Source organism: Hibiscus syriacus, unplaced genomic scaffold (assembly GCF_006381635.1).
Source record: "Hibiscus syriacus cultivar Baekdansim isolate YM2019G1 unplaced genomic scaffold, ASM638163v2 tig00111011_pilon, whole genome shotgun sequence".
NCBI lineage: Eukaryota > Viridiplantae > Streptophyta > Magnoliopsida > Malvales > Malvaceae > Hibiscus > Hibiscus syriacus.
Genome location: NW_024062952.1, coordinates 7,133 through 18,391, shown reverse-complemented (window position 1 = coordinate 18,391; position 11,259 = coordinate 7,133). Strand labels below are relative to the sequence as shown.

General features: G+C 36.4%; 1 protein-coding gene, 1 long non-coding RNA gene and 1 pseudogene across 2 annotated transcripts; 1 reads left to right on the top strand and 2 right to left on the bottom strand.

Moving 5' to 3' along the window:
- The first annotated feature begins 949 nt into the window (after positions 1-949).
- LOC120149863 (fibroin heavy chain-like) lies at positions 950-8,156 on the top strand. Its single transcript, XM_039162566.1, has 3 exons — positions 950-1,229; positions 1,670-1,841; positions 7,932-8,156. Coding segments are annotated over exons 1-3 (336 nt in total). The 5' UTR covers positions 950-1,066; the 3' UTR covers positions 7,933-8,156.
- LOC120149865 lies at positions 2,032-10,964 on the bottom strand. Its single transcript, XR_005518494.1, has 3 exons — positions 10,954-10,964; positions 7,891-7,893; positions 2,032-2,207 (listed from the first exon to the last, which is right to left on the bottom strand). It is a non-coding gene; the product is annotated as an uncharacterized LOC120149865 (long non-coding RNA).
- LOC120149862 lies at positions 9,346-10,275 on the bottom strand (annotated as a pseudogene).
- Positions 10,965-11,259: the final 295 nt, after the last annotated feature.

Below are 11,259 nucleotides of genomic sequence, written 5' to 3'. Positions count from 1 at the left end.
AATCCTTGTCTCCAGGTACTGCTGATCTTGCTTCACCAGCTTTGATAAGTCCTCAATCTGGTTTTGAATTACAGAAATAGCAGAGGATTCAGCCATTGCTTTGCCAGGAGTGGTGGCTCTAATTACCAATTGTTATGACCCTAGGAGATTAGAGAAGACAATTAGACGAAGAATGAACATAATTGAGATTAAAGAAGAGAAGAAAAGGGATTCAAGAAAGCTGAGAATTCATTCAATCATTTCCTAAGCCTCTCATGTTTTACAAGCATGTAATTTATTTAGTTACACTTGTAGTACTGCGAATCTAGCTATGCCAGCTGGCATTTACAATAACAGACTCATAACAGAATGGTTTTGTTTCATTTCTTCTTTTCAGTAGGTATTGGCCAACTGGTTTGGCCCTTTCCATCATTACTTGAGTCTTCCCAACCTGCTCCAGCTCTTCGGGTAATATCCTCACTTGACCATTACATGTTTTAATTCTCAATTCACATTTCTCAATCCTTAATTCATTTTCTGAATCCCCAATATCCTTCACTGCTTCGTGCTTCTCCTCCTCTCTCTCAACTGTGACATAATCATCCGACTATTTATATGTTACAAATTAGTCTTTTTTATTAAAAGATTGATGACAGTCTGAGCTAGACGTTAACATGTTGACTGTGATATGATAGTCGTTTGAGATTTTAGGATTAAATTTTATTATATCATAGTCAACAATATAACGCCCAACTTAAACGCCCATCAATTTTTTAATAAAAAAAAGTTTAAAACATATAGATAGTCAGATGACTATTTTATAATTTTTACTAAATAGAAGATTCAACAAAATAATGTTATATAATTAACAACGCTTTATAATCTAACACTATTTATATGCTTTATTTTTTTGGGGGGTAAATTTGAGTAAAAAAAAACCAGGGTTAGCTGGGTGACTTATAAAAGCCTCCATTTGTTGTTTTACACTCCCTGTGGCTTGGACTTACTTTGATTCCCCGACCACCAAGCCCAACCTACAGCGGAAGTGAACCGGTAAGGAGGCGATGAACGGAAACGGCAGGAGGCGATGAACAGAAACGGCTGGAGGAAGACAAGACCAGTGGAAGAAGATGACAAGGGTTTGATTTGGAAACTTCCGCCGCTTAAGCTCAAGGATGTGGGTAAGGTCGGTCTTGCTTTCAGTCTCGGCGCTGGTTGCGGTGTCGGTTTTGGTGCCGGCCTCATTGGAGGTATTCTTTACTAATCATATTCGTTTTAACAATTTTCTTTGTTAAATTTCCTTTTTTTGGGGGGGGGTCTAGAGGTGAAATGATCATGGACATGACGAGTAAAAGTTCATATTAAAAACGTATGGTATATGGTTTATTTATTAATTGGATTACAAATATTTTATCTATAATTGAATAAAAAGAAGAAATGTGGAATAAATGAGTAATTGCATTGATGCTAGTCTCACTTTGTGCTTTTGGAAGATCAAAAACCACTGGCCTACTGCTAAATTCTCTTTAATTTATCGATGACCTTGAGGATTTTTTTTTGGTGCTTCATATTTTGGATTGCATGGACCTCATACTGCAGTGACTTATTTATTTTCATTCTAAATTTGTTCCATTCTGTGTTAGACATGATCATCTTCTCTTTCATTCTAAATTTAGTTCTCTCTCATTAGGTGCTAGCTTTGGTCCTGGAATTCCTGGCTTACAAGTTGGCTTTGGTTTTGGTGCTAGATGTGGGGTTGGCTTAGGATTTGGCTATGGTGTCGGTATGGGCGTTGCTCGTGATGAGAACCGTTCATATTCTAATATTAAAAGCTTATTTGGCAACCAACATCCTCCTCTGTAGTGAGTATTTATATTTTATATGTGTATATATTTGTTTCTGCTATATCCTTCTAAATTCTTTATTGTAGTAATAATAAAATTAACTTTATCGAAGTTTTTGCTTGGATTTAAATGCATGTTTTGCTGATGGGAAGTAATTACTTTGTTTCCTTACTTTCTAGCATAAAAAGTTATTGCTTTATAAACTTATCATCCATCTTAGTGAAGTAGGTTTTTAGATTTCTAAGAGTATAGGGTTTACAGTTATTAAAAACATGTTACTTTGGTTTGAATATAAAAAGATGAAGTCAACATTTTATCTTTAAGGGGATGGTGTGAAGATAAATTTTTCGAAAATTGAAACCCCATTAATTAGTTGAGTGGTTACTATTATTGGCAGTATATGAAGATTGACCACTTCTTCAATTAGACATCAAAAATACATTCTTAAATGAGGATCTTGAAGATGTGTACATGGAGATATCTCCAGGTTTAGAGAATTCCTCAAATTGCATACAAAGTATGCAAGCTAAAGAAGTCACTGTATGGCCTAAAACAGTCTCCTCGTGCATGGTTTGACAAACTTACCAAAGTTGTAACTAACCAAGGATATAGTTACTGCCAGTCGGATCATACATTATTCTTGAAGGTTTCATCAAAAGGTAAAAAAGGCCATACTTATTGTTTATATTGATGACATTATCATAATAGGAGATGACTTTGAAGAAATTGTTATGTTGATGACATTATCGTAATAGGAGATGACTATGGAGAAATCAATAAGCTAAAAAGTCAACTTGTTGTTGACTGTGAAGTGTGAAATCAAAGATCTTACTACTCTCAAGTATTTTCTAGGGTTGGAGGGTGCTCGATCAAAAGCTGGGATTGTGAAAGAAAATACATTATGGACTTGCTAACAGTGACTGATATGCTTTGATGTAAACCAGCAGAAACACTCATAGACCCCGATTCCTAACTTAATGCTAAGAAAAGATACATAGTGCCGGTTAATAAAGAATAATATTAAAGGTTAGTGGGAAAGCTGATTTATTTATCTCATACAAGACCAAATATTGCATTTCAGTAGGTATTGTAAGTTAGCATATGAATGATCCTAGAGAATAGCATCTAGAAGCAGTTAATCGAATCCTACGATATCTCAAAATGACACCAGGCCATGGTTTATTTTTTAAAAGAAGTGAGAACCTTGAGGTTGAGATTATTATAAGAATTAAAGGTTGACTTTAATAATCAATTCAAGGTGCAAAGTGGCAACCAATTTGCCATAAATATTGTTAAAAATCATGTTCATCATGACATAACCAAGCATGTGGAGATTGGTAGACACTTCATTTCAGAGAAAGTCAATAATGGGATAGTCAAACTAAGCTATGTTCTTACTTAACTACAACTAGCTGATATTTTCACCAAACCACTTCCAAGAGTTAACTTTGATGCAGTGTAGGATATAGTTGTGTACTTTGTATTTAATATTTTACTTTGTATTAAACTTGTATTTTTTATTTATCTAAGTAGAATATAAGATAGTTATCTGTTTAGATAAGAAAGTAAACAGTACACCTAGTAGGACTCTTATGTTGTAAATCCTAGTAGGACTCTACTGTTATAACTCAGCCAATTTTAATAGTTCTGATTTTTTCCCAGAATAAGAGGATCGAGGGTTAGGGATTGGGAATTAAATCACGTGAGGTGCTCGAGGAAATTTACCATAGCAGTGGAGCAGGCCAGGCAAAGTAAATGTCTGAAGGAGCAGCCCAAAACCAAAGGTTCAGTACCTGAAGAAGAAAGGAAAGAGAAGAATAATTTTGTTATTTAGTTGTTATATAGCAAGGACAGCTGGCATGAAATGTATGACAAATGTAACTAAATAAATTACCTGCATTGGTTGTAAAAATCCCTTATGCCATGAATGAATGACTGATTTCTTCTCTCAATTCTCTCATTTTTTTCTTAAACCTCGTTCTATTTCTTCTATTCCATAACAAATTGGTATTCAGAGCCTCCATTCCTGGCTTTTGATATTTGTTATGCTAAAGAAAAACCACACAATGACACAAAATCCAGAACTTTCTGCACTACAGAAACAAATAGAGGATTTGATACTTTTAGTGAAGAACGTAACATACAACACTAATCCACCAAAGTGGTGGGAGGGGAAAGACAATCGAATCAGCTCATTGGGAGTCTGAATGAATACATATCAAGGTTATGTCGAACAAATTTTGGGTATACTGATTAGAAAGAAGGACGGGCAGGAACCAGAAAACCCCGACAGTCAGCAGGTGAAGACTCTTGAACCTTCAAAACCTGATGGTAAACAACCAGTGGCTCTGACAATAATCAATGAAAAATCAGGCTTTACTTACCAACTGGAGGAATCTGGAATTCTAAAGTCCAAACCAGATGAACCACCTCAGAAGCCGAAAGCAGATTTGCAGTTGGGTGACGGCAGTGGAACAAAAATATCACAAGGAGCCCTTGTTGATGAACGACGAGGGTTATTTGGGAGTCTCGGATCAGTGACACCAAGACTTCGAATAGAATTACCTATATTTGAAGGGACAAATCCAAAGGGATGGATCCAAAAGTGCATCAAATTCTTTCATTTTTATGGAGTTACTGCTGAAGAACGAGTGGCGCTGGCTGCAATGCATAATAGAGGTAAGGTCGAAACTTGGTTTGATGATTATATTTTGCAAAAACATCGGGTCTTATGGCATGAATTTGAAGCTGATATATGTCATAGATTTAACGACAAAACTTTTCCGAAAATTATGGAGGAATTTAGTAAGTTGTTGAAAAAATGTTCTGTTGACGAGTACCAAGATAAGTTTGAAGAACTTAAACCCTATATTCTGATTCAAAGTCCTACATTGCGAGAGGAATTCTCAGTGTCAATTTTTGTTAGTGGTTTAAAGGAGGGTCTCGAAATGGGTTCCACTCAACCTTTGGCAATAATAGTTGCTAATGGAGAGAAAGTCTTCAGTTCAACTAGATCGAATCAAGTATCTTGGACAATACAAGGATTCCATTTTAATCATGACTTTCGAATCCTTCAACTTGGTGGGAGTGATAGGGTACTTGGTGTCGATTGGATGAAGCAATTTAGTCCAGTTCTTATGGACTGTAAAGACATGACTTCGAGCTTTCAAAAGGATGGCAAAATGATGATTATACAAGGTCAGACTACGATAGGTAATTGGAAATCGATACCAGGAAACAGAATGCAAAAAATGATAGCAAAGGTTTCTTCTTTAATGGACGAATTATATGTACTCGATATGGACCCTGTTGCTTTAACAGTTTCCAGTGAATTAGAGCCTTTATTACAAGAGTTTGACAGTATCTTTGATGAGTCTACGGGTCGGCCTCCTATCAAGGCTCATGATCATCCAATTACTCTCATACCAAGCTCACTTTTAATCAATTTACGACCCTATCGCTTCACACATCATCAGAAAAATGAGGTGGAAAAACAGATCACTCAGATGTTGACTTCCTCTATAATTCAAGCAAGCAAAAGTTCGTTTGCTTCTCCCTATTTGTTGGTTAAGAAGAAAATTGGTTCCTGGCGCTTTTGTGTTGATTACAGACAACTAAACAGCCAGACGATCAAGAATAAATTCCCAATTCCAGTTGTTGAGGACCTTTTGGAAGAATTACATGGGGCAATTTTTTTTCCAAAATTGACTTATGCTCGGGCAATTGGAAAATATGTATCCAACCACAAGACACCCATAAGACAACGTTTCGGACTCGTCACGGCCACTTCAAGTTTAAGGACATGCTAAAGGTTCCGGTGCTCTATATAATCAGAGCTTTCATTCCAACAACTATGATCGTTGTCCTGTATTATTTTGATCACAGTGTATCTTCGCAACTAGCTCAACAGAAGGAATTCAACTTGAGGAAACCACATTCTTTCCATTATGACTTACTTATTGGATTTTTGACGATATTATGTGGTCTTATTGGCATCCCTTCGGAAAATGGTGTCATTCATCAGTCTCCTACGCATACTAAAAGCTTGGTTGCATTGAAGCATCAATTGCTTCGAAACATAATAGTAGCGATAACCCGTAAATGTATGCATAATAATGCAAGCTTAGGACAAGTGACGACAGCATGCGAGAAGCTTATCAACAAATGCAGAGTCCATTGGTTTACCAAGAACCTGTTGCTAGGGGATTAAATGAACTGAAAGCATCAACGATTCAAATGGCTTCAAGCATGGGAAATATTGATGCCTCTGTTGATGAGACAGTATTTGACGTTGAGAAGGAAATTGATGATCTGCTTCCTATCGAGGTAAAAGAACAGCGGCTAAGTAACTTGGTTCAAGCTTACAGTAATGCTTTTCATAAAAACGGATCACGAGCCACTAAAATATTTGTTGGAGCAAAATGGTGTTCACTGTCCAGATTCAAATGGATTGAGACAATTGAGATCTAATTCAATTGGTGGTTTTTTTTCTTGTTTTCCCCACTGCACTTGATTCTAACGCAATCAATGGCCATTTAGATACTAGGCTGCTGAAGGGTACCACAGGTTTGCAGGAAGGGAACAATACTTTGCCAGAGGTTATTAATGAAAGAGAATCTGGATCTTTCGAAGAGAGCAAAAATAGTATGAAATACAGAAATTCTGCATCAGTAGCTAATGGTGGTCAAGATGAGGCTGATTGGATTGAAAAGTATGAGCATGGAGTCTACATAACTCTTGTAACATTGCAGGATAGAACTAGGGATCTTAAATGTGTGCGGTTCAACCGGCGAAGATTTGGAGAGCACCAAGCAGAATCTTGGTGGTCAGAAAACCGCGAGAAGATTGTGGACATGTATTGGGATTGGGAGCTTACAAATGAAACTCAACCTATTTGGAATATGTTTACTCATCTAAAGAAATATGTAGGGTATAAGTTTGGGTATATTGAGCTGCCAATTAATGATCCATGCCTGGCTATGGGGTTTATACCTCTTTATTCTATTGGTCTTCGAGTCGGGCAACTTGTTACATTGAAACGGAGAAATGAGAGGCCAAACGATATAGGGAAGAGCAAAGTTTCACAAAACAATGATGAAGTGTTGTATGAAGTGAATGTGAATTCCGATAAACTACCTACTCTGCTATGGTGTTTAGAATTCACAGTGCATAAGGTCTCATATATATTGCAGAATAGAATTAAACAACATGCTGACAAAAATCGAAGTGAACGACAGTTTCAAATTGGAGAAGAAGTATACCTAAAATTACAGCCCTACAAGCAAATGTCCATCGCCCTACGAAAGAATTTGAAGTTAGCAGCGAAATTTTATGGGCCTTATCGAATTCTGGAAAAAATAGGAACAATAGCTTATCGATTAGACTCACCAGATTCCTCTCAATTGCATCCAGTATTCCATGTGAACCTCTTGAAGAAGTTCATCGACGATTCATCCACTGCTGTCACCGATCCTCCTACAGTTGATGATGAAGGGCTGTTACAAATCAAAACCTTAAAGATTATGGGCAGAAGGATTGTAAACAAAAACGGCAAACCTGTGATTCAACTTTTGGTTCGCTGGGAGAATCTCGCTGAAGAGAATGACATTTGGGAGGATTATTCGACACTCAAGGGACAGTTTACTGCGTTCGATCCTTGGGGACAAGGCTCGTCTCGAGGGGTGGGTATTGTCATGGTTGGAGAAGAAGAGGGACGAGGAACCATCAAAGAATAATTGGGAAATGAGGATCGAGGGTTAGGGATTGAAGACATGGATTGGGAATTAAATTACGTGAGGTGCATGAGGAAATTTACCATAGTAGTGGAGCAGGCCAGGCAAAGTAAATGTCTGAAGGAGCAGCCCAAAACCAAAGGTTCAGTACCTGAAGAAGAAAAGAAAGAGAAGAATAATTCTGTTATTTAGTTGTTATATAGCAAGGACAGCTGGCATGAAATGTATGGCAAATGTAACTAAATAAATTACCTGCCTTGGTTGTAAAAATCCCTTATGCCATGAATGAATGATTGATTTCTTCGCTCGATTCTCTTATTCTTTTCTTAAACCACGTTCTATTTCTTATATTTCATAACAGTGTTGTTATGTGCAGGGATAAAATTGGTGGCCTAATTGACGAGCTTGTGATCAATACCAAGAAGGTAGCTATAGCAGCTACTAGGGAAATTGAAAAGTAGAGAATATGATTGAACTTGAAGGATGTATGTTTTGTGAATGTTGAATAGGAAAGGAACTCTTATTTCGAGTATAGCGTTGCATAAAAACCCCTCTTGACGTAGATTACTTATTATAAGTTTAATATATGCTCCTGTTTATATTAATTTTGATATTAGCTCAATGTATATGGTATGCCATTTTCTCTGTTTTTAACTTCAGACAGTAATACAGGGGCAGTTAAATCTTCATTGAAGATTTTGAGGTGCAATGCTTAGTTAAACTTCATTGGTCTCCATCTTCAACGTAAATTTGATCACATACTATAAGAAAACCCATTTGCCTTTAAATTTCATCAAAAACCAAATGGAGGTTCTTTATGGATTTTAGACTCAATGACCATCAGTGATAAATGTTCTTGTTATTAGCTATAGAATCTAGGTACTTTTCTTTTCCTGGAAAAGAAAAAAAAAGGTACTATAATGACCAACTAATTATCTTATCAAAATGACTTCTCTTGCCCATTCTCTGCTGGACTGCTAATTGTGCCATGTACTATAGTCGTGAGATCATTTTATAACATTTAATAGTTGAGGGATTCAACAAAGTAACCCTTGTGGTCGGAAGACCATTTATGTATTTTACTCTGTGTATTTATTTTGATTTTTTATATTTTAAAATTCTTAAATTTTTAAGATTAAAAACCTACCGACTTCATAATATAAATGCATAAAGTTATATTTATCCATCTAGTTTGAATTAAAATTAAATTAATTGCACGAACCAACTGATCTTAATGGTTAAGGGACTTGTTATTATCTCTAGAAGTCACGGGTTCAAGCACCAGTAGGGGTATGAGCGTTTATTGTCAATTGATTGAGAGTCTTTGATTGCTTTGTAATTACTCCAGATGTATATTAAAAATTAATTTTCCGTAGAAAAATAGATTAAATGTATTATTCTAATTAAAACAAAGAACGCATAATCATAGGGGTAAACTGGTAACTGTTTAACGACTGACCAAAAATATTCTTTTTTTTCCTCTTAATTTTGACGTTTGTCCGTATACGGGGAGAAGGACAATGCATTGTATTTGATGATTCTTTTCACGATATTCAAATTTGGCACAAATCTCTGAACTGAAGGATATGTCTGTTCTTCTTGTTATAAGATATATAAAACTTCCAATAACTTTGTTTGATCAATGATTAATGAACTAAACTTTTGGTATTGTTATTATTCCAAAACGTTATAGGACTATGTTCCTGGTATGCATTTTGCTACAGTTTCCAACCAACGACAGAACATGGATCAGAACGAGAAAACATTGTATTAAAGAAGAACAAAAACACACCTAAAGTTTAAACTTAACATATGGACAACCATATCATTGGCCTTGTAATATAGTCCAATCTTCTAGTTGATATTTCTGCAATCCAGCCTGACCTCTCCATTGGTACCAGTCAAGGGGTTATGTTTCCCACCTTTATCATGGCCTTAGCAAAGCTAGCAAAAAACTGACTTTGGCTTCTTGTGAACCTATTGACAATGGCCACAGTCTCAGCCCCATTAGTGGAGAACAGTTCTTGATCGGATTGAAGGAGTCCCTTGCGGTTTTGAAGGTTCAAAAAGTACTTGTTGTCAAAGCTAAGGGAAGTTTGTTCGTCAAGATCGATCAAACTCGTGACATCTCCACCTTTAGGACATTGTTATTGAAGTGCTTTCGCGTACGTGGCGTTGAGGGTCGGGTCGACTTCGCCAGATACGTTATTGAAATTGTAGAGGCGGTCCATGAAAGCAGCGTATTGTGCCCTTCCAAATGTGTGAACACCTGAGAAGTATCCGGAATGAAAAAATCGTATTGACCCAAATTTTATCTGATGTAACTTTATTGGTGGAAGAATTACCAGACAAAGTGACAAGATCAGTGGAATCAAGTCCAACGCTCTCGAATCTGGCAGCAATATTGGCAAGGCTATCATGTTGAGTTGGGATGCCTCCAATTCCTTCAAGGTGTGCAATCCGACTATCCATTCTTCCTAGTGGGAATTTCCATGATTGACCTTCAACCTGCACACCAAACATCCGCTTTAACATTGTTCTAACACTAATTTGGAAGGAATACAAAAGATTAGAAGCATTAATTGGTAATGGAAAATAATACCAAGGTAACAGAAATTTGAGCAACAAGGGCCAAAATATCGGCACAGGAGACAACACGAGGAGAAGCTTTCTCTAACGCTGTTTTGATATCATCGATAACGACATATCCATCGGTTGAAAGGTTGGGAGTGGCAGTTTTTTCACCGTCCGTACCATTCAGCAGTAGTGAGGCATCGCAACCCTGTATGCGTGCATATATTAATGTTAGTGGCTATAGGCATGTTTACGTACGTTTCGGTATCAACGAGGAGCAAAAATTGTTGTGTTAGTTTTTGGCAAAAATTGGTCAAATCCTACATTGGAAATTAACAAAGGATGGAAAAATTCTTAGCCTATAAATAGAACATTTCCCTTTGGTTAAATGTATATCAATCACCAAAATACAAGTGGTGTATTAGAAAACTATTAGCTATACTAATAGAGAATTTAAAGGGAAATTCTTTTGGGGTGTACTTTAGCTTTTGGGCATGTGTGAGAGTTAAATATTTTGTAGTGTGGTTGTAATAATTTTCCACATAGTAAATATTTTTTTCTCTTAGTTGTCTTTTGACAACGCCTGTGGTTTTTCTCCATTTGAGAGTTTTCCACGTTAAATTATTGTGTTTTTCTCACTTTTATTTTTCAAGTATTTTTGTTAATGTTGTAATCTAAAGGGATTGTTTGATTACAAGGGGTCTATTTTCCCAACAATTGGTATCAGAGCCAATGGTTTGGTAAAAGATAAACTTTAAGGCGGTGTAGGAATTTCTTTAAATTCTTAGTATGCTCTGTGGTTGCGGCTTTGTCCGATCTTCTACATCAGAAAAGATTTTTTAGAAATTGTTGTGGTTCAACTGGAGGTCCTTTAAATACATTATTGTGTTTATTGAGTGTGGTATTGTGTAAGTAAGTGCAACCAAGAAAGTTTTGTCACAAAGGCTTTAATCGCCTAAGGAGGTTGAGACTTAAGTGGTACTATTTGTGTCCCCCCAATCTTTCCTGGAAACTTTCTTAGTGCATTTTGTAGACACAATTGTTCACTCATTATTCAAGTGTGAGATCACTGTAGCATTGTTGAGCAAAAATGAGTATCAGATTTGATATTGAGAAATTTAATGGGAGAA

Excerpts from the sequence above, each read along its gene's own strand:
- LOC120149863 (XM_039162566.1), top strand. The coding sequence starts at position 1,067 with ATGAACAGAAACGGCTGGAGGAAGACAAGACCAGTGGAAGAAGATGAC. Across the intron at positions 1,230-1,669 it reads TGGTGCCGGCCTCATTGGAG|GTGCTAGCTTTGGTCCTGGA; the intron begins GTATTCTTTACT and ends CTCTCTCATTAG.